The 27,751-nt window shown below is 39.4% G+C and overlaps 1 protein-coding gene across 2 annotated transcripts; it reads right to left on the bottom strand.

Moving 5' to 3' along the window:
• On the bottom strand, positions 1 to 27,751 carry RIOK1 (RIO kinase 1). 2 transcript variants are annotated; one of them, XM_038584122.1, is made up of 17 exons: positions 27,681 to 27,751; positions 24,660 to 24,867; positions 22,593 to 22,683; positions 22,166 to 22,235; positions 20,503 to 20,545; positions 17,599 to 17,691; positions 16,603 to 16,715; positions 16,421 to 16,501; positions 15,000 to 15,086; positions 14,466 to 14,603; positions 13,984 to 14,087; positions 13,646 to 13,752; positions 10,890 to 10,955; positions 8,215 to 8,334; positions 7,380 to 7,433; positions 5,468 to 5,620; positions 1 to 4,671 (listed from the first exon to the last, which is right to left on the bottom strand). In XM_038584122.1, the coding sequence occupies exons 1-17, from the start codon at positions 27,749 to 27,751 to the stop codon at positions 4,561 to 4,563; spliced, it is 1,710 nt and encodes a 569-aa protein (XP_038440050.1). In that variant the 3' UTR covers positions 1 to 4,560. The 2 variants fall into 2 exon arrangements, with proteins under 2 accessions (XP_038440050.1, XP_038440051.1); XM_038584123.1 differs by lacking the exon at positions 27,681 to 27,751 and adding an exon at positions 27,143 to 27,291 and having other exon boundaries at positions 4,561 to 4,671.

Here is a 27,751-nt window from a genome sequence, read left to right as displayed (position 1 = left end):
TTTTTTTTTTTTTTTTTTTTTTTTTTTACAACTGGTTTGGTCTAATTGAGATCCAAATGAAGTCCCCAGTGCTGGGACACATGTCTCTTAGACTTCTTTTGTGTTTTGTAATAGCTCTTCCCTTTACCCTTACAGACCTTCTGACTTGGATTGGGCTGATTTCTTTCTGCCTGTTACCCCATCCCTTTGTGCTATGTAGTTCCTGTCACTGCGGCTCACATCTGGAGGCCACTTGGATTCAGACACACCACTCACTTCCCCACAAGTGCCAAGCATCAATGTGCCATCTCCTCCCCGGTCCACTTTCCTTCCCTCCCTGAGGATTTAAGCAGGGCTCTTACCAACACTCTAAAACTAGGTCTATCCTAACACAGATGGCCCTGCCAAGGCCTGGCCTCAGTTCATTGACCTTCCAGCCCTCAATGCTTTTGTCTGGTGTTGTCCTGCAGCCACTTACAACTAGGGCTGCACCTTAGATATTGCCAAAGGCAACCCTCCACGAGTATGACCTGAAATATTTCATTCTCTGATCTCTTTCTCACTTCTGCACTCTAGCATCCTGACTCCAACAATTCTTTGGCCCCAAGGACCTACCACTTTTTCACTGACAAATCTAGAACCCCATGACATTCACATACAGATTTGCAAAGGCTAAAATTTCACCCAAAGATGATGAAGTGGATCAGCCTTTATTTTTTTTTATTTTTTAATTTTTTGGATCAGCCTTTAAACAAAACCACTGAGTAGCATTAATAAGACATGGAAACCTCTCAGAGAGCTAGGCATAGCTCTGTTCACACATTAAATGACCCCCTTACCACTGGCGTGGAGGAGGGATGAGGACAAAGATTTTATGGCTGTGTGGTTAGTCTAGCTGTAGGACAGCTACCTCCTCATAATCATAGCCTGTCAACATCAAAGCAGGATGTGGAATGACCCCCCAAAATGAAGGAAGGCTAAAAAACAAGTCAAGAATTCCACCAATTCAAGTCTTGGTTCTCTAAATTCAAGTGCAGAAGTTTCCACAACACTATTAACTGGGACAGACTGGAGGACACAGATGCAAGAAAGGCATCTTGTCCTTTGGAAACTAGCTTAAATGACTCGATACCTGGTACTACAATTTCCCCTGGGACATTTATAAAAGCCTTTATATTCAAGGCAACACAAACCCAAAGGCTATGGAAGTTAAAAACTGCAACCAAAACATAGGGAGTATGGTAACTTAATCCAAATTCAACATAAAGTACTCTTGCTTCATGATCACCCATATGTGGTTGGAAACACTGTCCATATCTAATGTGGTCACAAAACATCTTCCCAGGAAACTATATTTTGAGTTGCTGATCCGTGCAACTCTTTCCTTATCAAAAAGTAATCCCCAAGAAATCAAGGTAGAGCTCTGGATGGGTGTGGTCTCTCCTTACGACATGTATAGACAATTAAAAATTAGAAAACCTGTCAAGCTTTTGAAAATGAGAGGATTTTGCATTTCCTCATCTGAAATTCATGACATCTGAGATGTCCTTCAACTGAATTTTTACCAGCTTCTAGAATTTTTTCTTCCCAACTCTTCCTTTTCTGAGCTGAAAGACTAATGAAATCACAGCCACGGAACAGGATAGGCCTACTACCAAGAAACAGCAAAGAGCTTGCACTGAATTCAAGATAACATTCATGAAAAGGAGAGGCTGTCTCAAACAACTCTTAGGACCAAACCCTAGAGTCTTCCAACCTCTTGAGTCCATCTTCATCAAGTAAAGATAAAGCTGAAGAAAACCTGATGCCAGCCCAGAGCCCTGGGTTCCTGTTTGGTCAGACCAAGGCCAACAGCTGTCACGGTTCCTGCCTCTTCGTGTGAGGATGAGGCCATACTCAAATGCTGGAGCACCTGGGCCAGTGGAAGGAAGTTCCATTCCCAAACTGCTTTACTGAAGGAAGCAGCACAGGAGGTAGCTGTGATTTTGTGCTTCGAAGAAATTCTCCACATCTCTCCCAGTAGACTTTTAGGAACACTTAACATTATCTGATAGGATTAAATATCAACAAAATAGGACAGGAAAACAGATGCATCTATAACTGACAAAGTTATACACCAGCCTTTGAGTCAAGACCCAAACCTCACCTCTTCAAATGGAAAGTAACTGAACCACCAATAATCAATCCATGGGCACTTGGAACCTGTGGAGTAGTCAAAATTCAATAGCAATCAAAGTCAGCAAGTAGCCCTACTTTAAGTTTGCCTAAGAATAGGCTCCTTCGTCCAAGCTTTCTGGTGAGAAAGGCAAAGATGGGGAAATATGGCTTCAGACAAATTAGCCAGTTAGCAATGGTTACTAGTTGGTACGGCCTGTTGCCCTGAATCCAAACGAGGAAATGGCCTATCAGCAAAACAGTTATCAGAAAAATGGTCCTCAAATTAGAATCCCCCAACAGTCCCAAATATTAACAGTTCCAAATTTTGGTGTCTTACAAACCACTTCCTCCGTGCAGCAATGCAAATGAGAATGCATGGTCTCTATATCATGCTGACACCGCTTTTTGCCCCAGAGAACTTGATTGCAAACTTTGTAATTGAGTTGCATTCACCAAAAAGAGGGGCTTAAGCCCTTCAAATACACCTTGTCTGAGAGTTAAGACCAAACAAGTACATGAAAGGGAAGATCCTGAACGTAAAACCTCTAAACGTATACAGGATTGTTAAGTCTGTTTCTGCTTTCTTTTTGGCTAATTGTAAACTATTTTAGAGGGTCTACTGTTGTATTTCATTGAAACTGCATTTTGGATTTTGAACTTTTTTTTAAAGATTTTATTTATTCATTCATGAGACACATACACAAATAGAGAGAGAGACAGAGACACAGGCAGAGGGAGAAGCAGGCTCCATGCAGGGAGCCTGATGTGGGACTCAATCCCGGGTCTCCAGGATCACACCCTGGGCTGAAGGCAGGCGCTAAACCGCTGAGCCATCCTGGCTGCCCGATTTTGAACTTTTTTAAAGTCAGGAAGAGAATAGTATGTGAACATAATAAATGTGACCTAGTATTTTAAAAGCTCAGTTGACTACCCCCTCCCCCCACCAACCCAGTAGCCCACCAATCCTCAAACAACCAGGTGCAAGCTTCATTTTAAGGGAAATTAAGTTTATAGCAATTGTTTCTGATGCAAGGGTTAAAATAGGGATTTCTAATATGAAGTATATGGGGAAAAAAAATAAAATTGGTCATTTCTTTTGACCTTTGTGCTTTGTTGCAATGTAAGCTTATCCCCAATCCCACTCCAGCCACATTCCTTCCCAAGTTGTTTGGGTCATAAATCCTGAAGTCATCCTTCACTTTGTCGTATGCCTCATATATTCCCCTAGCACATCCAGTTCACTCCCCTTTGTGTCATACCTAGAATCCCACCACTCTCTCCATGTCCACTGCTACCTGGACCAAGCCATCACCATCTATCATGTGGGTTACTACAGAAACTGCCTCTCTGGTCTCCCGCCCTCGCCTCCTACTCAGGTCTCCACAGAGGCCAGAGTGAGTGAGGTCCTTCCAAAACACAAGTCAGATCATATCCTTCCTCTGTTCAAAACCCTCTAACAGCCTAGCACCGTGTGATCTCTTTCTCAGTGATGGGAGCCTCTTGTTTCTGGAACATGTCAGGAACACTTCTGCCTCTAGCCTTCACACTTGCTGTTTGCTTTGCCTGGAATACTCTTCACTCCTGATATGCAAATAACTCACATTCAAGTATTTGCTCAAATATAGCTGCTCAGTGTGGCCTATTTTACAATTGCAAACTTCCACTTCCCCAGGCAGTCTCTCCTCTGCATTATTTCTCTCCACAGAATTTACCACCTACAGATACTGTTTTTTATTTATTTGTTTAATGTTTTGCTTTCTAAACGTAAACTATCTGAAGATAGTAATTTTTCATTTTGTTTACTGCTGTATCCCTAGCACCTAAAACACTCAAATATTCGATGAATGAATAAGCCAAATGCTGAATGTGAAACAGCTTCTGACCTGGGATATCTTAACTAAAAGAGTAACAATGATGAAGAATAAGTGCATCCCAAATAAGCAGCGATGCACACAGAACAGAGTCGCAATGAATCAACAGTCAACTGAATTCTCTTAGAAGCAAAACTCCCTTCTGCAGAAACCGTGGCCCTAGGATCAAATGATTTCAGATGGGTCTCTGGCTTGTACAAGCAAAGCAAAAACCATCTGCCAATTCAAAGTGCCTTTTTATATAAAGACTATGGATGTCGGTCACATTTAAATATTTATGGTGCTTCCAAAAGCATATTGGAGGAAAAAATATATATAAAAATAAAATTATACAAAGTTCTCATTAAAAGAGTAGCTTAAATAAATCCTCTGTCAATACCACCCAGAGGCAGTGACTGGATCCAGACAGGAGAGCAGAAAGCTTGTTACATATTTACACAAGGACACATGACTCCACCTTCATGACACTGCCAGGAGAACCCCTTCCAGGCACAGCTCACCACACATGCATGGAAAGCGACTGACATATCACTCTACGTCTTGAGTTCTGGTTCTATTTGCCCTTTTTCATCCTGGCTGTCTTCTCCTTTCTTTTTTTCACATGCTTCGGAATTTTGCTTTTTCTTTTCTCTCTCTGGGCTTCTTTGACCATCTTTTTTCTTTCCTGTAAAACAAAAACAAAGTAAAGGAACCTGCAGATTTCACACAGGGTATTCATTTGACTATTGCAACTAAGTGAGAAAATACGTTGAAAGGATAAAAGTGAGTATAACAGGAAAAGATGAAAAGGATTAGGATTTGGTGGTACAATCTGGTTCCAAATCTGTCCTTAGGGTTTCTTAAAAGAAATTTGAAGAGTGTCAAACAGGAATATGTGGGAGGACAGATTAATGTTTGCAACTACTTTTTAATATTCTAACAAAGTGTGTGCAGTAGACAAAGACAGAAAATGCATTCATTAGCTTGGGTATGTCTCTCAGAAGTCTCAGAGCCCACACGCAGTAAGGTCTGAAGGCTTGAGGTAAGAAGAGTAACATTTACACAGCAGTCCTCGGTCATTCACTCAGTAGCGTCTCTTATGGCGATGGCTGGGAGTGGAATAAGTCTTTTGAAATCTGGAAACACAGGCTGAGCTGCAAATCCTTTGTGAAGTGGCCCTTCAATATTTCACCATGGGACAACTCCAACATCCTTTGTGTTTCAGGTGAATGACAATCATTTCTAATCAATGAATTCAGTGTGTCCTCTCTCTAGGCAGTGCCCAGGGAGCTCCTAATAGAAGCCCAGTCTCTACAACATGACCTCTGAAGGCAAAGTGCACGCTTAGAAACTAGTACTACAACTAGAAGTACTTACTGATCAATATTTTCAGCCATCATAATCTAGATACTTGAGCAAAGAGAAACAAGACTGGCTTTACGCCATGTTGAAGAACAAGGGAATGTGAGCTCTCGGCTAACCTTTTTATCAACTTCAACGTCAGCAGTGGGTTTCTTAGAGCAGGCCTGGTCTCCCTGCTCTTCAGAGTCTGTGTCAGAACACTCAGAGCTTCCAGCGTCTTGTGAATCAGAACAAGTCTTTTCCTTATCTTGATTTTCTAGAAGTGCAGGAACCTTGAAAAATATTATAAAACCACATTATTCTAAACCACTTAGTTATCTATTATTAAATGTGTTAATGCTAGAATTCATATTTTTCAGCACTGCAGGTATACACTGAAAAACCATATCCTGTACTAAATATCGAGAACAACAGTGTCAACATCCCACGAGGAAGAGTGGGAGCAGTGCATCCAATGAAGCTCCCAAACACAGCCAAATGAAGGAACTGGGGCTTAACTGGGTGACCCAGGTCACTGACAGAACTGAGCTAGCATCTGGAAGGATGAGAAATACAGCAGAAGTAAAAAATAAAGATCAATTTACATAATTTCACGGCTCTCTTCTTATGAATTGAATTTCAAGCAACAGTTACTATTAATCAAATCAAGAGGGAAAATATTTAAACAAGAGAAATTTTCCTTACCCACACCCCCTGAAGTTTTTAAAGCAGTAGGAAACATTTTTAAAAACCAACAAGTTTTCTTTTTATAAGAAAAAATAATCTTTAATAGGCAATTGTACAAAAGGTTTTCTAGGCAGTTTTCACAAAATCTTCACATGCTGAAACTTAAGGCACAACTGCCCTTATACTATTTATAACACAGACTGAATATGTGAATTTTCCTAATTCAACTCTTCCAAAACAAAGACACAGTAAAATTTTCAAAATGCAAACTATGATCCTTCACACTTAAGTCTTGAATTAAGAACATTAAAATAGAGGCGCCTGGGTGGCTGAGTCAGTTAAACATCAGACTATTTTTTTTTAAATAAAAAAAAAAATTTTTTTTAAAGGGTTTATTTATTTATTCACAAGAGACACACAAGGGGGCGGGGGGGCAGAGACACAGGCAGAGGGAGAAGCAGGCTCCAAACGGGGAGCCCGATGTGGGACCCGATCCCGGGACTCCAGGATCACACCCTGGGCTGAAGGCGGCACTACACCGCTGAGCCACCTGGGCTGCCCAACATCAGACTCTTGATCTCAGCTTAGGTCTTGATCTCAGAATCATGAGTTCAAGGCCCATGTTGGGCTCCACGCTGGGTGTGGAGCCTTCTTTTTTTTTTCTTAAAGATTTTTTTGGGGAGAGAGAGAGCGCACAAGCAGGGGGAGTGGCAACCAGAGGGAGAGGAAGAAGCAGACTCCCTGCTAAGCAGGAAGCCAATGTGGGGTTCATGTGGGGCTCCATCCCAAGACCCTCGGATCATGACCTGAGCCAAAGGCAGATGCTAAAGGGACTGAGCCACCCAGGTGCCCCATGTGGAGCTTACTTTAAAAACAAAACAAAACATTAATATAAACAAGAACTGCCTTTATTTTTGCTTACATTAGAATTAATCCACACCATTCTAAAAATGTAAAACAAAACAAGATTGTTTCAAGAAAAAAACACTACAGGAATCCAGAACTAGAAGGCTGCTAAACCCATGAGATTGCTCAACAGGTTATGTGCCAGTATAAGACCAGATTCTATCGTTTTTTTAAACTGTAAAAAGATCAAGAAACACATGGTTATCATTAATAAGTTCATAAATGAAAACCAAAATATAAAAAGTATCGCTGCCTCAGCAACAACAGAAGAGAGGGGCATAAATAAACCACAAATTCCTGTATTTTAGTCTTACAGTTAAAAAAAGTGAACATAGAGCATTTCTGAAAATGCCCATAAACTTTGAAAGTATCTATACTAGTTATTGTTAGCTTAATTCTAGTATACACTAGGCTTCATAAGCTTCAAAAGAGTATTCGCGTAAATGAACAAACACATACCTTCTGAACTCCTGACAAATCTTTCTTCAATCCTGTAACGGTTTGGTACAGAATCTTATCACCAAAAAGACAAAAAGAAGAATCAACATAAAACTAGGCAGCGAAAAACACATGTATTATTACAAAAGAACATTGTACTAATAGTGCTTAAAATTCATCTCCTGGTTAACACAGGAGGTTTATAGCATATAATTCTTTCCCACCAACCATATAGGCAACAGTAAACTCTACCCACAAGCAACCCAAAGCCTGATGGTTTTTACAAATGAATCTTCACCACCAATTTTATACTAGAAAACTCTTTGATTCTCAATTAAATGAAATGTATTCTCACCCCCTCCCCTGCCTCAAAATAACTCTATTCTCTATCAGGAACTGTGAAAAGCTGTATTTAGTTATTAATAAAAGGCTTTTAATTTCATCAATAAAAACTTGGGGAAACTGTTTGTTTTATAAAGACCTACATAATTGCCTCAATTTTACTTCTTAGCCTGCAAAGTCTAAAAATATTTACTCTCTGGCCTTTTCACAGGAAAAAATGTTCCAGACCTTGAAATATGTATGTTAATGGACCTAGGATAATAACCATTTACAGCCCAGACTTCTACACAAATCTTCCATTTTCTGCAACTATATAGTTTTTTGAACTCAAATGTGCCATTTTCTTTCACAAATACCAGTGAATTCCCTTTACATCCAATGTGCACGGAGGACCTATTAATGCAAATGGAATCAGCCATCTCACGAGATTAGAAGCCAATATTCAAGGTGGCAGGTGTGCGACAGTAGCTTCCTCTGTAAACTTGCTTGCTACATAATAAACCAAACTACTCACATTGTCTTGCTGGGCATTCATGGCCATGTCCTCTTCCTTCAATTTCATCATTATATCTATATCCCGTTCATAATTTTTTACTTCATTCAAGGTTCTAGGAATATATGCTCGCTTAAACACCTAGTGAACAGAGGAAAGTAAAATCCAAAATGTCATTCACAAGCTTTTCTCATTCCCTGAGCATCCCACACCCATCATATCAGAGGAATCTGTCATCATCTACAGCACTGATTCTCAGCCAGGCTCTCTGCAAACACTTGTGTGGCTGTGTGGCATCCCAAAAGGACTTTGTTACTAATGATAAAACATGAAATGATTCGAAGTCTCTTCTTTCCCCTCTTTCCACTCCCAAAAGCTTTTCTGGGTGGGAAAGAAAGGAATGGAACTGTGGTTAGCAAGTGCTGCCCCTCGCTATGCCTTTGAAAGGGGAATATGTTCTTACATGGAAATCTTATCTACCCTGTGCTGCGGTGAAAAGGAGCCAGAACTGTTGATAAATTCAGGGTGCCTTATATTTATCCGTTACACTGATAAGCTTTGAGAATTTTTGTTAGAATTCTTTATGGGCTATCTGGGTGGCACAGTCAGTTAAAAGACCAACTCTTGGTTTGGGCTCAGGTCATGATCCCAGGGTCATGAGATCAAGCCCCACGCTGGGCTCTGTGCTTAGTGTGAAGTCTGCCTGAGGATTCTCCCTTCCTTTCCCTCCACCCCTCCCACTTGCGTACTCTCTCAAATAAATAAATCTTTAAAAAATACACTGATCCCCAAGGTTAAAATGATTTTCTTTTTCACCACACACAAATATTTCAAGTCTGCAATGGCACTGAAGTCAACATTTAAAAATTCACATTTGTGAACTGAAACAGGCTTTTCCTTCTGGAATCATGTTTCAAGAGTTTGTTTAAAAACGTTCTCTATCTAAAGCATCATACTCCCTAATTTCAAACTATACCACAAATCTGTAATAATTGAAACAGTATGCCACCAGCACAAATACAGACACATAGATCAATGGAACAGAATAAAGAGCCCAGAAATAAACCCACACATATGTGATCAATTAACTTACAATAAAGGAGATACAAATATATAATGGGGAAAGGATAGTATCTTCAATAAATGGTATTGGGAAAACTGGACAGTCACATGCAAAAGAATGAAACTGGACCACTATCTTAGCATACACAAAAGTAAACTCACGACAGAGGAAAAATCTAAACGTAAGACCTAAAGCCTTAAAATTCCTAAAAGAAAACAATGGTAGTAAACTTAAATACGGTCTGATTTTTTTGGATCTCTCCCCTCAGGCAAGGGCAACAAAAGCAAAAATAAACAAATGGAACTACATCAAAGTAAAAGCTTTTCACAGAAAACAAAACTATCAACAAAATGAAAAGACAGTCTACTGAGTGGGAGAAGATATTTGCAAATGATGTATCTAATACGGGGTTAATATCCAAAATATATAAAGAACTCCTAAAACTCACCATCAACAAAAAACAAACTGATTAAAAAAATGGGCAGAAGACCCAAGTAGAGATTTTTCCAAACACATACAGATGACTAACACACCCATGACAACATGCTCAGCATCACTGATTATCAGGGAGCTATAAGTCTAAACCACAATGAGATATCACCTCACACCAGTCAGAACAACCATATCAAAAAAAAGTGATGGCTAAGATGTGAAGAAAAAGAGAATCCCCATGCACTTCTGGTGGGAATGCAAAATGGTGCAGCCACTATGGAGGTTCCTCAAAACATTAAAATAGAATTACCACAAAATTTGGGAATTCTACTCCTGGGTATTTACCCAAAGAAATTAAAAACACTAATTCGAAGAGATGCTGCACCCCTATGTTCACTGCAGCATTATTTACAATAGCTAAGGTGAGGAAGCATCACAGAAATGTCCATTAATAAAGAAAATGTAGATACACACACACACACACACACACACACACACACACGAACAATAAAATATGACTCAGTCATAGAAAACAATGAAATTTTGCTATTTGTTGTGACATGGATGGATCTTGAGGGTATTAGGCTAAGTGAAATAAGAGCAAGAAAAACACTAAATGATTTCCCTTATATGTGGATTCCAAAAAAACCAAAACAAATGAGCAAACAAAACAGAAAAAGACTCATTAATATGAAGAACAAACTGATGGTTGCCAGACGGGGAGAGGATGGGGAAATGAGCAAAATAGATGAAGGGGATTAAAAGGTATAAAACTTCTAGTTTTAAAATAAATATATCACAGGCATATAAATACGGCATAAGAAATACAGTCAATAATATTATAAAAACTATGGTGACAGATGGTAACTAGACTTATTGTGGTGACCACTCAGTATGTACATAAATGTTGAATCACTGCTGCACACCTGAAGTAACACAGTACTGCACAGCAACAATTGTTCAAATAAATAAATAAAGCTCTCCATCTAGGACAATGGGCTAATAGGCTGCTGAGTGGAATGAAGTAATTAAATGTAATTTATACAATTTGGCTCAGTTATGTTACATACAAGGTAATATTCTCATCAGTTGAAAACTGCTTCTCTCTGAAAATCAAGTTCGTAACCTAGTATGCCCTTAAGAAAACCAGAACCTCAAAACAAAGTGTTTCCTATGGCTTTGGATAGATAATACATCTTACCTCCTCGTCCACATGATCTTGGCTGGACCTTTCTTCCTTGGTCCTCTGAGATGCTATTTCCATGGCCTGGGAAAGAAACAAAAGTTACTTTCCTTTATGTTCAACCTACAGAAGATGCATCCATTTCTCACTTTAGTACAAACCTGCTCTCATTTCTATCAGTATCACCCCTACACTTCTGAAAGAAAGGCCTCTAGTGATACAGGTTAGCTGTCGGATCTCATCAAAAAGGCTGCTATCAGCTCAAAAGTAACAGCATAAGTCAAACTATCTAGCCTCAGGGGATTCCTAGCCCTTTCCTCAAGAGTAAAATTACTTTCCCTAATATTTTTTAAAAAGTAGGCTCCCCACCCAGCACAGAGCCTAAAGCAGGGCTTGAACTCAAGACCCTACTTTTCCCAATTTTTAAGTGATTAGCAAAAATATTATAGGAAAACCAAGACCTGAGATTTTGAAGAACTGCCCTTTAATTCGCGAGCAGTCAATGAAGGAATCCAAGAGGAGAAGTGGATCGTCCTCTAATTTTGCGTATGTGTCTCTAACGCTGAGAAAGAACAAACCGCCAAAGGAATCTCTTTGAGCAAACAATTACTGCAACTAAGGTGACCAAGACACATAAAACACATAAAACTTATGTGTTTTGGCTTATAAACACATAAAACTGGAAATTTGTTCTCTACTTAGAATATACAGAAAAAAAGGAGAGAATCATGGTGCTAGGAATTTTTTTATTTTATGTTCAGATATTAAAATTAGTACTGAAGAATTTAGGAATAAAAATGCTATATATTTATTGTATGTTCCAGGTACTGGTTACGAACTGGCAATACAAGAATAAATTTCCCATCCCTTGCGGGTTCGTGGTCTAGTAAGAGGTTGACCACATGAAAAAGAACCTAATTCCCAGGAGGTCCTGGGTGGCTCAGTTAGTTAAGTGTCTGACCCATGATCTCAGCTTGGGTCTTGATCTCAGGGTTGTGAGTTCGAGCCCCAGGTTAGGCTCCAAGTCTAGCAACTTAAAAATAAAAAAAAAAAAGGTAGCCCTTGTGGCTCAGCGGTTTAGCGCCGCCTGCAGCCCAGGGCGTGATCCTGGGGACCTTGGATTGACTCCCACATAGGGCTCCCTGCATGGAGCCTGCTTCTCCCTCTGCCTGTCTCAGCCTCTCCCTCTCTGTCTCTCATGAATAAATAAATGAAATCTTTAAAAAAAAAATAAATAAAAAATAAAAATAAAAATAAAAAAAAAGAACAACTCAATGACAAGTGAGGCAGTACGACCACTTTTTTTTTTTAACAGTTTTTTTTAACTGCTAACAATGACATGTGTCTGATTTCTCCTAGAGAAAGCTTCCTCAACAGAACTCTAATGTTGACAAGGTAGAGAAAAATGGGCAAAGGGAGAGATGGGGAGAATATGGAGAGGTATAGAACCTGGAAAACTGTGTCAGGATGTGCATGCCATGTGCCCAGTATTCTATGATTGAGAGGCAAGAAAAATGAAAACAGATAAACTGACACCAAAATCAAAATGCTACAATCAACAGAGTGAAAAGGCAGTACAAAGAATGGGAGAAAATACCTGTAAATCACAGATCCGATAAGGGGTTAATATCCAGAATATGTAAAGAAATCTTGCAACCCAACAAGCGCAAAAAAAAAAAAAAAAAAAAAATCTCATTTAGAAACAGGAAAAAGGCTGCAGTAGACATTTCTCAAAAAAAAGATATATAAATGGCCAAGAAGCACATGAAAAAAGATCCTCGACATCACTAATCATCAGGGAAATGCAAAACTGAAACACCACCTCACACCCATCAGGATAGCTAATCCAAAAAAAAAGAAAAAAAACAAAAAATCCTTCCACAAAAACAAAACCAGAAAATGGTGAGATGTATGTGAAGAAATCGGAACCCTTTGCACACTGTTTGGTAAGAATGTTATATGGCTTAACCACTAAGGAAAACAGTATGGCAGTTCCTCAAAAAATTAAAAGCTGAATTACCATACAACACAGCATTTCCACTTTTGGGTAGATACCCAAAGGAATTGAAGAGATATTTGTGCACCCATGTTCACAGCAGCGTTATTTATAACAGCAAAAAGGTGGAAGAAACCCAAGTGTCCACTCACAGATATATGGATAAACAGGATGTACTTGCACACCATGAATGAATGTTGAGGACATTATGCTAAGGGAAATAAGTAGCCAGAAAAAGGAAAAGACAGCATGATTCCATGTATATGAAGTACCTAAAGTAGACAATGTCACAGACAGAAACAGAATGGGCTGGGGGGAAGGAGAAACAGGGAGTTAGTGCTTCATGGGTATAGAGTTTGTATGTTACAAGCTGACAAAGTTCTGGAGATGGACCATGGTGATGGTTGCACAACATTACGTGAATGTACATAATACCACTTACATGTGGTTACGATGGTAAGTTTAATGCTATGTGCGTTTTATCACAATTCCAAAAACTCTGATTCAGAAAGGCCTCTGAGAAACAAGGGAAAGACCAGAAGCAAGTAAGTTTCTCACTAAACAGTCACAAACTTTGGCGGTCTATGTAATCTTGCCTGATGTTTCAAGTCGAGAAACCTGGCGTTCCCACTGGGTTTTGATTCCCTATGTGTGAAATCAGGAGAAAGTCTCAGGACGCTGCTGTAATGAACAAACACTGAGCAATCTGAGTCTCCAAGAAGTGCCACGTAAGTGCAAATTACTACTACTTTCTGTTCTTTTCTTCGCCCCATCTCACCTTTGAGAGGTAGGCGTCCATGTTCTCATGTGTAATGGATGGATCTGTGACAAATTCAAAGAGTTCCCGCACAGTCATCACAGCAACACTGTGCTTCAAAAAGAAATCTGTTGGAAGGAAAATGCAGTACAGCTTTAAAAGGGAAAAGGTTGTTATTCCAACTACTTTATAGAGAAACAAAGACATGAATAAAAATATAAAATATACCATCTCCCAGCAAACAGGCTAAGTATCACCACATCAAAGAATTTAGTGCCAACATCTTGTATCAAGAGCTTACCAGAGTACAGAACCAACATATGCAAATAAGCTGGTAGGAAATTCTAATTTCCACTCACCATTGATATTGGCACAGTCTTTTCTCAAGAACTCCAAGGCATGTGGGTGGTCATGCTCTACGGACTGAGAAACGTCAATGATGTACACATCTCCACTATGGTACCTATGGGCCAGACACATAGGGACTTGGGATCTACTTTCCTGTATTTTTGTTGTTGTTGTTTAAAAAAAAAATTCTATTTTAAGAGCAAGGGAGATAACCAATAGATCAAATAAAGTGGGTAAGGATAAGAGGCCACTTTGACTAGCAAGAGATGAAAACTGAGACAATTTCCCAAGTACTATCACTCTATTAATGATCAGCTGGTCAATTCTGTGACGAAGGCCACTACAGGTAGAGAACACATAGCTATCCTATGACCATGTGGAAGCCAACTTTAAAACTTTAGAATTTAAAAATGACTTCTTGGGTTGAGATTTCATTTTTTTAAAGGACACGAAACGCCATACCGGAAGTTCCTCGGGGACCAAACACACTCACAGCATGTTAAATTCACTGAGATCTGCATGGACAAGTCTGGCATCCTGATACATTCTTCTCATGTACTGGATGACCTGCAGATACAACTCCCGAGCCTTGGATTCTGATAACTGGACGTTTTTCAACAGTGGCGCTGGCCTTCAATACAAATAAAATAAACTAAGAGAAAATGCCCAGAACAAGTTTTCTTGGTTTATAATACATTGCTACATGGACTTTTTGACAAATCATCACTAAAAAATCTGGGTCACTACAGATGTACCAATGCAAAAAATTGTCAAGAAACAGGTGTTCTCCCAGCTTACTGTATAAAACATCCCTCAAAACTAGGGTGAACTTTGTTATTTTGAAACATTTTGGGACCTAAAGTAGAATAAATGAGCAGCTCTGTGCATGATAGTGGAAAAGATTCACAAAAAACCTTCCAAGCTGAAAGGAGCTATTTAAATGGGAAATGGTCATAACACTGGATAATCCAAAGCACTTAAAGACACACTTCTGAGCATGTAATTATTAGGCATTCCATGTACTCACATGTCGTCTTTACCAATGAAGCCCATGACAAGAACATGACTTCTCAGCAGGATAGGCTCTGGGCATGGGATCTGTGCTGTGTTTAGTCTGTAGTATTCAATCAGATAAAAGGACAAATGAAAAGGTGACACAGAATCTCCAGCAAATTAAATGGCTACAGAACACAAGATCAGTATCACTGTAAGGTAACAGCACCAACACATCTCAACTGTATTACTGTATTTCATCAACTTTAAGGCCCAACATATCTCAACTGCATTACTGTATTTCATCAACTCTAAGGCCCAGTGATTTTAAGTGGTACCATGATGCACAACCAAGAATGACACAACACTGGCAATTTAACTACATCTCACAGCCTCTCATGTGGGGCACTTGGGTGGCTCAGTCAGTTAAGCATCTGCCTTCAGCTCAGGTCATGATGTCAGGACTTGTGGGATCCAGCCCCAAGTTGGTCTCCCTGCTTAGCAGGGAGCTTGTGTGCGCTCTCTCTCTGAATAAATGAAACCTTAAAAAAAAATTATTGCCTCTAGTGCTCAGCCCAATTCCAGAGATGTCCAACTTGCAATGTGCATCTCAGAACTGATGAAATGCAGCAGATATGTCCTCTGAGTTGATTAGACTCAACAATGAGTAATCAAACAGTTGGGTCTCAGGACTCCTGACTGGCTCAGTTGGTAGAGCACATGACTCTTGACCTTGGGGTTGTGAGTTCGAGTCCCACACAGGGTGTAGAGTTTACTTACAAAATAAAAACCAGTTGGATTCATACCTGATAGCTAAGTGAACATAGGAAGATTTCAGAAGACTTTCAAAACAAGTACTTAATACTAAAATATCCAACATATGTCACCAATGCACAGCATATAAAAAATTAAAAGGTATTTGAAAAAGGGAGGAAAAGAATACCTTCAAATTTTTGAGAAAACTTGATCTCAACTAGGTTAGTTGCCCTCACCTAATATCGAAGTGTCAGCACAAAGAATATATAAATATGTCCAAAATTGGACTGAAGAAAAGGAAACTATGATAATAGTATAGGACCTAACAAAACTATCTAAAACTCTAATGCCTATAAAAAATGACACGTGAGCCTCAAAACCTGATTGTCATTTCCCTGTTTAAAATCTTGCAATAGCCTCCTATCATCCTCAGTATAAATTTTAAATGCTTTCACACACCTTCCAAGGTGCTTCAAATGATCCAGCCTTGCTGGATGTGAATGTGAATTTTTCTGTAATGGGTTCTCAAAAGAGAGAAGATCAGGTTTTTATTTGTTGCTTCTGCTTACCTCAGCAGATCTAACAGACATGAACATCACTACAAGTCTCCACCTTTGGACAGAATCTACTGGGAGCCAGCAGGAAGGAGCAAGGGCCAGTATCTTGAGCACAGCACAGACACATGCCCCAGAGAGTTACCTGATTAAGTTCCTCATTTCTTTTTCTGCCCAAGTTTTCACCATTTTCCTGGGGTTTCCTTTACAATAGCCATGACGAAATCTGGAACAAGAAAAATATTTGTTATTCCAAACATTCCATTATTCCAGTTTTTATTTTAGGAAACAGAAATTAGGCCAACTGGAAAAAGAATCTGAGCTCACCTGAATTCCCCACTTACATACTTATCCCGATCTTTGAACACCAAAATAGAAGTTTTGTAAATTTTGATTGCTCTGCTCTCTCCATTTGCTGTGCTAGCATGGTACACATTAGCCTATTTTGTGTCAAAAAGAAATGAACTTTGTGTTAAATAACTACAAACAGTATTTTAATTTTCACTCTATTTGATTCTATCCTCAAAAGTTTAAAAAATTCAAGTGAACTGAAGCGACATGCATTAAGCAATACCATCATCATCCGAATATGCCAATTACAAAACGTCATACCAAAAGGTATAGTAAGTAGAGCTCTAATTTACACATATAGTAAGATCCACTTTACAGACAAGAAATGGTTTCGAACAGTTTCCTCTCTCAAGTGTGTGAAAAATATTTCAAGACATTCTTATTTCATCATTTATAAACTGAGTTTTACTGAGAACTGCTTCCCATAGAAAGAGTTGCTAATTTAAAAATGCCATGGGGGGGGGTGACTGGGTGACAGGCACTGAGGGGGGCACTTGACGGGATGAGCACTGGGTGTTATTCCATGTGTTGGCAAATTGAACACCAATAAAAAATAAATTTATTATTAAAAAAATAAAAATAACGCCATCTGTATCCACATACAAAGAAAAAATGGTAAAGAGATTCATTTACTCAGAGAACCTAGATTAATCCCCTGTGCCCATTAGTAACTATGTGATAAGCACTCAAGCCTGCAGTAATCTGACCATCTATGCTTACTGTGAGCATTACCTGCACTCAGTGAACCAGGATAGTAACAGTGGTGAAAACGTATAGTTCTGTGTACAACCTCCTGCCTACGCATAAATATTAATAAAGCTGTTTTTAGAAATACTAAACTATTCTGACTTGTGTATTTTTTTCCTTTTTCTTTTAAAGGCACCATGTATTTATTAAGTGCCTTAGTTTCATTTAGTAGCTGAAGTAAGAAAACTAACATGAAAACATTCAGGCATCCAAAGAAAAGCTCACTTCTTTTCCTGTGCTAATGCAGCCATTTATTTCTGATATGATTCCTCTAGTTAACATCTTGAATAATATCATTCGTGTTCTAGGATCCAACACCTATAAAAAGCAAAAAACCAGAAAGTTTAGTAAGACAGTACCAAATATTTCTTTTCTTCTTCTTTTTTTTAAAAAGATTTTATTTATTTATTCATTATTCACTCATTCTCGAGAGAGAGACAGGCAGAAGGAGAAGCAGGCTACACACAAGGAGCCTGATGTGGGACTTATCCCAGATCCCAGGATCACGCCCTGAGCCGGAGGCAGACCCTCAACCACTGAGCCACCCAGGCGTCCCTGTATCAAATATTTCTCATTGAGACATCTGACTGTTATTAAACTGAAAAGCTTAAGTACTATGCTACCCTGGCTGACTAGATGAGTCTCAATTATGATATTTTTATTCACTCCAATTTTTAATAAATATGACACAAAAGCCAAAGGAATAAGAGATGAACCAATAAATTTGTTCAGTCACAGAAATGAAAGTCTACCAAGTCAAAGGGAAGCAGACATTGACTCTAGACTAATATTAGCTAATAAAATATAAAGCAAGTCACATATGTAGTTTTACATTTTCTAGTTACATTAAAAGGAGTAAAAAAAATTGCAGATAAATTTGTTTTAATATATTTTATTTAATCCAGTATATCTAAAACACTATCAATTTCAACACATGATTGATACAAAGCTACCAGCAAGAGACGTAACACTGTGTTTTTCTTATACCAACTCTTCATAATTCGGTGTGCTTATGTTTATATCAATTCTCAATTCAGACTAGTGACATTTCAAGTGCTCAGTGGCCACTGTACTGGACATGCAACTTTAAGTCAGGGGTCAGCACCCTACAGCTCATGAATCAAATCCAGGCCACAGCCTGTTTTTCTATAGCCTGTAAGCTACAAATGGTCTTTACATTTTAAAATAGTTGTTAAAAAAAAAAAAAAAAAAAACCACATTGTGAGCCACAATGCTTAAAGTATTTATTTAACCCTCTAAAGAATTTGCACACCTCCGCTATGGATGATCATGTAAATCAGGAAAAGGATCTCCTTAGAAGTCAGAGTAATCAACTTTCTTTTTAAATTTTTATTTATTTATTTATTTATTTACAGAGGGAAAGAGAACATAAGCAGGGAGAGCAGCAGGCAGAGGGAGAGGGAGAAGGAGGCTCCCTGCTTGATCCCATGACCCCAGGAATCCTGACCTGAAACAAGGCAGACACTTAACTGACTGAGCCACCCAGGTGCCCCAGACCTATCAGTCTTGAGTAAAAAGGATTCTAAAGTCCTCTTTAACAAAAAAGAAGGCAACGGATTTAAAGCCTGGTCCTGTCCATGCCTGAACTAAAGCAGCCACATATTTACACACAATTTCAAGCAGCAGCATCTCCAGGGAGAAGGTGTAAAGTGGGAAAGTCTAACTATGCTTTAGGGTCTGTCCTGCAGCGATGCAGTTGTGGTCATACCAGAAACCTAAGGTTAATAAGAAGAAAATCCTGGAAGACTGCACGACTAAAAGTCAAACTGCACCTATGGCAACTAGAGCTGGGGCCGAAGGAGCCAGGCAGAATCAGATGGAAGCCAAGTCAGGGCGCAGGAGGAGCAAAACGCACCAAAATGGCTTATAAGCCAAATAGGCAAAGACAAACACACAAAGTGAATAAATTTACAGACACTTAAAAGACCGTTTATGGTCAAGATACACACTCTTATTCCAAATTAATTTGGAAAGGGGACAAAAAGGATTTCCTGCCTTAGTTATTTTAGGGTCTGAAAACTAGAGCTGCCTCACTTCTCTTGGCTGGACTACCCTTTGTTTTCTATCACACACATACACACACACACACACACACATCACACAAAGTAACTACATTAGAGGACAATGAAGACATGGATCCCAGACCTACTCCCGCCTAACTACAGGTGGAATTCTTCAACCGTACAAGTGCTTTTGGAACTCAGGTTGGTGTGCCTCCCTTGTGGGCTGAGGTGGACAGTAGCAGGGGTGGTTATATCTCAAACCAAGGATCTGTGGGTAGAAGAGGCTACTATTGCAAAATGAGCTTATTTCTCTCTGTAGGGGTGTGGAGAAGGGTGGCAGGCAGCAGTAGCAATGTTCTGACCCTTTCTATAACTTTCTTCACATCAAAAATCTAGGTCAATGCTAATACTCAAGCACAATTCTCCACATATGAGAAAATCTTCCCCCACTCTTGAATAGAAAGAATAAACTCTCTACATATGGGAAAGTTTTCCACCAGTCTTGAATAAAAAGAATAAAACAAGCATTAACTTCTAAAGTAAGAAATTCCTAATTCAAAATTACACACACACATACACATACACCTGCTTTGTGGCAGATACCTATCTTTTGGAAAAGCTCACAAAATTCCTGCTGACCTTGTTTAAAACAAGACAAAAGATTTCTGGTTTTAGTAAATTCTGCTTCCCCAGAGAAGATGAAAGCACTGCATGATGGCCACAGAGGGAAGCATGTCTCTAATTTATCTATTAATAGTCTTATTACAAATGAAGCAAAATGTAGATTTCTAAACTCAAAACCACAAGAAGAGTAATTTTAAATAACATTAGCATTAAGCAAGAATGAATGAATGCAAGCTATAATCCCAAGAGAAAAGTAATGCTTATTCAAAAATGAGAGCTTGAGGGGAACCTGGGTGGCTCAGCCTGTTAAGTATCTACCTTCAGCTCTGGCTGTGATCACGGGGTCCTGAGATGAAATCCCACATCCCTCTCCCTCTCCCTCTGCCCTGCCCCGTTCATGCTCTTTCTCTCTCAAATAAAAAAATAAAATCTTCAAAAAAATAAAAATAAAATGAGAGCTTGCAGCATATTTAAGCCGTACCTGTTCCACCGTTGCTCTGTCTGCCTTATCTTTGATGCGATACCTAACCAAAACCAAAAAAGTATATGTGACAATCAAAATTCAGAAACCAAAATAAAAAGTTCCCAAATGTAAATCATTTTGTGAAATTCCTAAATAGGTAGTTTCTTTAACAACAAATTTCCTAATTTCATTGTAGTTTATCTCAGTGATGATTCCTTCATGTTCCCTTAATCATCAATTCAATTCCCTAGAATAAAAGGAGCACATATGCAGGAAGAAAGAATAATTCTCTCCATATTTCAGAAGGATTACATAAAAAGACCAGCAGGGGTAAAGTGAACTATGTTGCAAAAAAAACACACATCGAATTTGTTAATATTGTTCTTAAATCTTTAATGATTCTATTAGCACAGAATTAAAGTCATTTATACTACCTTCACTTTAGAGTCCCTTTCTACAAAGACATGAGTCTTTATCATCTTAAGATAGTTACTGGGTTCTACATTAAAGTGCAAACTCTGTTTGGCTTCAGCTCACTACTGACTCAATTAGCAAACTCATCTAAACTCATAAAGATTCAAATAAACACTTCCATGAAATAACAAATGACTATGGCAGCTCTCTAAAAGCTTATTTATCTTGGGGTTGAGCATCAGAATCCTGATTTCAGCTCAGATTATGATCTCAGAGTTGTGAGATCAAGCTCCCCTGTCCTCCCACGCTGTGCTTAGTGGAGAGTCTGCTTGAGATTCTCTCTCCCCCTCTCCCTCTCCCTCTGCTGGTGTGTGTGTTGTGTGTGCGCGCACGCACAAATGTGCTCTCTCTCTAAAATAAGTAAACTTTTAAAAAGAAAAAAGTTTGTTTTTTTTTTAATCTCTTGGGTATAGCAATAAACCAGAAGAAAACTGGTTTTTAAGTTTTTTTTTTCTTTTTTAAAGATTTACTTATTTTGGAGGAAGAGAATGCACACGTACAATACACTTGCAAGTGGGGGCAGGAACAGAGCAAGTGAGTGAGCGAGCAAGCGAGAGACTCCCCAGGCAGACTCCTGCTCAGCCTGATGAGGGGCTCAACCTCATGACCGCAGGGTCACGACCTGAGCCAAAATCAAGAGTTGGACAATTAACTAACTGACTGAGCCACACAGGTGGCCCTAAAGTTCAGTTCTAACACTACTAGTTGTATAATCTTAGTATCACTTTCTACAACATATTGTTAACACCTTAGAGTTATTAGGATATAGAACTTAGCCAGTTCTGAACTGGTTTTGAAAAGAATAAATAGAAACTATTCTTAGTTATATTACTAGTTTTAAATCTTCCCTTGAATTTTTAAAAATATTTCATGGAAGAGAGAAAATTTTAATAAATTCTTAAAAGGGAACACTTTTACACTCTAACATTTTAAACTACATTTTAATCTACATTTTAATTTATAACCCGTTACCATCCTTAGAGCACATCTGTGAATTTCACAGACTATAGCTTGACTGTACACTTCTTAAGACTCAATATTTTCAACTTATTAAGGAAAGGATACCCTCATTTAAGAAAATAAAAAAAGAAAAAACTGGTTTAAGTATACAAAGAACTATCCTTTCCAAAAGAGTTATGACCAAGATATTGTTTAATTTGTGTAGAATTAGTCCCTATAAACCATGTTTCATAGTTAAATTACTTACATATCTGCTTCCTTTTGCCTAGACTTTTCGGTGACTTTATTTATGACAGAATCGGTAACATTTAGCTTATCTGAAAATTAAAAAATCCACAATGTAAACATTTAAGAAAAAAAGACTTTCTGAATAGAATGCTTCTATCTTCCTTATTTTATAAATATTTTGTCACATGTAGAGTATCTTTCAAAAATGAAACTTAAATAGATAACTGTAACTTTATAACTCGACAGTAGAGAAAACAGACCTAGAAAAGCAAAAGTTAAAGTCTCTTCCTAAAGCCAGGTTTCTAAATTACTGATTTTTATCTTCCTTAAACATTAGTCAGCCAGTAATGCTGAATACACTCATTTCTTGATCTAGTAACATTTTATAAGACTTCACAGTTTCTGAAGAGCTTCCTCAGAGCCCAAATATATTTTCATGAACTCACCTAGATTAATTTTATTCTCAAATTTCCGTAAGACCTTGTCTGCTGGAGTAGACATTTTGGCTGAATTGCAGTTGGAAGTCTGTCGATTTGCCTAGAAGACAGGAGTTTCAGAGTTGAACGCCCTACGTAGAAATACAGATCTAGGGTTCTTTATCATGTGCCTTTTTCCTTAGCTCACAGTTAACTATTAAAGCATCAATACTTAAATGAGTACCCTAAAAACAGGTTAAGGATCAATCATATTTGTGCAAAAATGTTTTTAAAAAGACATTTGAAATAGAATAAAGTTGATGGGTAAAAGAGACTGTTCAATCTGCATTTTTTTTAACCTCTCTACAATGCATTCCTCATTATTATAAATAACAAATTAAAATTAAGTGCATTTTTCTAGTTTGACTGCTTTATAGATTTAAAATTTGAAAATGTTCATTTACCCTTGAAGTGTATCACAAATTAGACCAATATTAAATGAGTTCTAAGAGTCTCATGTTGGGCCTACTGTCCACAGAAAGGGAAAGATTAAGTATGAGGCTTATCAACTTATAGTGGCACTATGTACAAACTTAAATAATAGCAAAAAGAAAAGAAAGAACCCATAAATAAGAGAATACAGTAAGATAAAAAGGGTGCAGAGGAATTGCTGACTTGATCCTGTTATTTCAACTTGGAAGTGTGAGGCTGACTTTTTTCTTGCTGCAGACCTCTTTGAAGTCTACTACTAAATATAAATTCTCAAACATTTCTAAACACAGGTTCACAGCAAAAAAACACAGATAAAAGTTTAATCACCTATAATCCCCACTACTCAAATAGCTAACATTTACACACGTAAACTTACTTGTTTTTCTAGCTTTATTAAAAGGGATTACACTCTTTATGTTGAAATAGCTCAATGTCTCAACAATGAATCAATGGAGGAGTTACCAAAACAAGACCACAAGTGTGAAATTCATCTGGTTATTTTTTAAATGCATGGATTCTAGTCCATGATATAGTAATCTTAATATTCAAAGAAATATTGTTGGTTTTGTTCCTCTCATCTCTTTCAGAAACCTTTATGCTCCAGGAAAATGTACCATGTTAATCCTAGGACTCTGCAAACTCCTGGAACACTAAGTACTTCCAGGTGAGAAGAAGGCTCTACACAGTTTAGTAACTTGTGTTCTGTACCTAGTAAATGATGGTAGATCATAAACACATCTTCATATCATTAATATAGTTTTCCACTGCAACCTATTTTAAGGCTGCCTAATATCCCATCATGTGAAATCAGTCCTATGGTAAATTTAATCAAGGTTGCTTCCAATGTTTCTCTATAAGCAATACTGGAGAATCATTCTTGTAACATTATTCCTGGCACAATCCTAGAAGAACTGTTGAGTCAGAGCATTTATTTTATGTTTTAAAAGCCTATTATTACATGCCAGTTTATCCTCCAAGTAACTGTACTTATTTACTCAACCAGCAATTATAGATGTTGGGTTGTGATCTGTTTCATAGTTGAAAAAAATGGCATCTCTACATATTTAACCTGCATTTTATTAAGGAAGTTGAACTTTTTCTTTATGTTTCCTAACTATTTGTAGTGAACTGCTTATTCACGTCCTTTCCCGCGCAGATCTTAAAGCTCATCATCTTATCATAGTTTAAATAACTCTTTTTAAATTTACTGATTATTGGGATGCCTGGGTGGCTCAGCGGCTGAGCATCTGCCTTTGACTCAGGGCACGATCCTGGAGTCCCTCGATCAAGTCCCACATCGGGCTCCTTGCATGGAGCCTGCTTCTCCCTCTGTCTGTAGTCTCTCTGCCTCTCTCTGTGTCTCTCATGAATAAATAAAATCTTTAAAGAAAAAAAATTTACTGATTATGCAAGGAATCTACAACCAGGAAATTATCAGAAATATGAAAAGGATGAAGAATGAAAATGGTTAAAGGCTGGGGCTACGGGGCAACATAACCTGAGGGAAATCTTTCAGGTTAGTCGATTCCAGAATGGCAAAAAGTCCTTTGAGAAAAGATGACATAAACAATAACATAAAGATGTATAGCATCATTTATAAATTACCTGGGGGTTACACCTTGCATTGAAGATATAAGTCTTGGTGAGTTTTCCAACTCCATCATCCCAGTCCCAGTCGTCGTCCTCCTCCTCATCATACTCCTCTTCTTCCTCCTCCATCTCATCTCCACCTGCCTTCTCAGACACATTCTTCTGCAGGTTTTCAAACTGAACATCACCTTGCTCTCTGACGGTCTTCAAATCAATACTTTCACTAGAAATACCAATGTTTCAGCATGTTTACACATAACTCTAATGTGACTTACTCAAACATTTACTTGTGCTGCAACAGACCAAATCTATACTAATAAATGTATAAGTTTTCCTTCCACCACACCTCCCAATAAAACAGATTTCAGAGCGCCATTCCCATTGTTTGCTCATTCTCCAAGTCCTACTAAACAAGTACAGCAGGTAGGAAACCCACTTCTGCCTTAATGAAGTTAGGATTTACACTGTCATTTTCATAAATATAATCCTTTTTTTAAAAGATTTTATTTATTTATTCATAGAGACGAGAGAGAGAGAGAGAGAGAGAGAGAGAGAGAGAGGCAGAGACACAGGCAGAGGGGGAGAAGCAGGCTCCATGCAGAGAGCCTGACATGGGACTCGATCCAGGGTCTCCAGGATCTGGGCTGCAGGCGGCGCTAAACCGCTGCGCCACCGGGGCTGCCCCATAAATATAATCCTTAATTTGATCCTTCAATTGCCATAAACCTAGAGTGGCATGTTTAAGCTGGACTTCATTTGTACCAGAACTCCTCAACCTCAGCTGGGCAATTCTTTGTTGTGGAAAGTTGTTTTGTGCCTTGTAGGACGTTTAGCACTATTTCTAGCCTCTACCAACCAGATGCTACTCTGCACTCCCCCACCACCCAGTTGTAACAAACAAATGTCTCTAAAGATTGCCAAGAAACTCTGAAGTGTGGTGGGGTCACAAAATCCACTGATTTATCTTCAGTCTTGTGAATAGTGGATATTTCCAGTGATGGATGGTAAACCAGTGCACACTCATTACTGTTTATTCACCAGTCGTCACTGGGCTGTGTTTCTTCTTCCTACTTCTTCCCTAAAGATTTATATATGCCTCTTTGGAAACAAAAATCTGGAATGCTTTTGAAATAAAATCCTATTTCTCTGGCTAAATCTTATGTAACCTTCCAGTATTAGCTTATGATCAATTGCTCAGGGAAGTCTTCCCTATTCCTTATCCACTTTTCTTTTGTACTACTTACCCAATTCTAATGCAAATATCTACTGTCTAATTATTTTTTAAAGATTTACTTATTTATTTATTTAATTTATTTACAATAGACATAGAGAGAGAGAGGCAGAGACACAGGAGGAGGGAGAAGCAGGCTCCATGCTGGGAGCCTGACGTGGGACTCAATCCTGGGACTCCAGGATCGTGCCCTGGGCCAAAGGCAGGCGCTAAACCCCTGAGCCACCCAGGGATCCCCATCTACTGTCTAATTATTTAATGTTTCCCCTCCTCCCATGCAAGCCCTGTGTCAGTCAGGGTGGTGTTTACCAATGTATCCCTACCCACTGACATTAGATGTGACACACAGAAAACGATCAACAATTTAATAAAACCTACAAGTAATGAATCCTTACTGTGAACATAAAGTAAAAACTGCTTGTAATTCCAAAGGAACTCTTAGTTTCACGTAGGCGTTATCCTTCATTCCTTTTGCTCACATCCGATCCACCACCAGATCTTGTCACTTCTACCTCCAACACATATCTCTTTGACCCTATCTCTAGCTCCCGTCATGTTTGAACTGAATTACTTTATCATTTTTTTTCTTTAGAGAGAGAGTGCATGACTTGAGGGTGGAGGTGGGGTGCAGAGGGAGACGGCGAGAGAGAGAATCTTAAGCAGGCTCCACGCCTACCTTGAGCCGGATGCAGGCCTGAATCCCACCACCCTTGAGATCACGATCTGAGCTGAAATCAAGAGTCAAACCCTTAACCGGCAGAGCCACCCAGGCACCCCCATTTTATCAACCTTGAACTGCTTCCATCCGTGCCCATCCTCTCTGGAAGAGTAATTCCTTTAAACCATAAATCACATTGTGTTATTCCCCTGCTAAAATTCTCTCCTATGGCTTTCTTTCTATTAAGACCTGGAAAAACATCGCCAGCTCCTTGTCATCGCTTGGGAGGCTGTACATGACCCGGCCCCTTCTCGTTTCTACATCAGAGCCCCGCCATCCTCCCAATTCCTGCTGTGCTCCAGGTACGTGGCCTCTAGATCCTCCCTTCACAGCCAGAAGGGGCAGCCCCGCTGGGCCTCTGCACTCTTGTCTCCTCTTGCTGAACTGCTGTTCCCTCCTGCTCTTCCCGACTTTAGCTCCTTTTCTGTCCTTCCGATCCGGACTTACCTCTCCCCTGACATTGTCAACTACTCGGCCTATCAACTCATTTCAATTATTTGCACTAGCGCCTAACATCTGTTTCGGGGCTCTTAGACTATCTCTATGTACCCCATCGTCAAGTCCTCGCTCCCATGCAGAAGGCAATGTTCAGGCGACGGCAGGGACTCTTGTCTTATTCATCACCGTCTCCAGCGCCGCCGACAGAACCTGCACACAACAGGCGCTCCGATACCTTCTGGACGTTGGATGCAGCTCAAGAGGCAAAAATCTGTTTCCTGGGCGGCCCGGGTGGCTCAGCGGTTAGCGCCGCCTCCGGCCCAGGGCGTGACCCTGGAGACCCGGGATCGAGTCCCGCGTCGGGCTCCCTGCGTGGAGCCTGCTTCTCATGAATAAATAAATAAAATATTTTTTTTTAAAGAAAAATCGGCTTCCTCCCCGCTGTCCCCGGCTGCAGACAGTCGCCTGACTCAGCGATGCTAAGCGACCCGGGGCTCCTTTGGGGGGCTCTGCCGCAAAGTGGGATAAAAGACCCCGCGGGGGTGCGGAAAGAAGCGAGACAACTACTGGTCTCCCTCCAAAGCCGAGGGGGCCGGGGGGGGGGGGGCAGCGGAGCCCCCGCGGGGTCGGGGTGTCGGGGGCCGCGCACCTGTCGGAGGAGTCCGCGTCGTCGAACTGCCCCGGGACCACGCGACTCATCAGCAGCCGGCGGTAGTCCAT

Source organism: Canis lupus, chromosome 35 (assembly GCF_011100685.1).
Source record: "Canis lupus familiaris isolate Mischka breed German Shepherd chromosome 35, alternate assembly UU_Cfam_GSD_1.0, whole genome shotgun sequence".
Classification (NCBI taxonomy): Eukaryota; Metazoa; Chordata; class Mammalia; order Carnivora; family Canidae; genus Canis; species Canis lupus.
Note: the sequence above shows the minus strand (reverse complement) of the source record. Positions and strands in the feature narration are given on the sequence as shown.

Excerpts from the sequence above, each read along its gene's own strand:
- RIOK1 (XM_038584122.1), bottom strand. The coding sequence starts at position 27,751 with ATGGACTACCGCCGGCTGCTGATGAGTCGCGTGGTCCCGGGGCAGTTC. Across the intron at positions 15,087-16,420 it reads GAAATGAGGAACTTAATCAG|ACTAAACACAGCACAGATCC; the intron begins GTAACTCTCTGG and ends TGAATACTACAG. Across the intron at positions 8,335-10,889 it reads AAGATCATGTGGACGAGGAG|GTGTTTAAGCGAGCATATAT; the intron begins GTAAGATGTATT and ends TCTGTTCACTAG.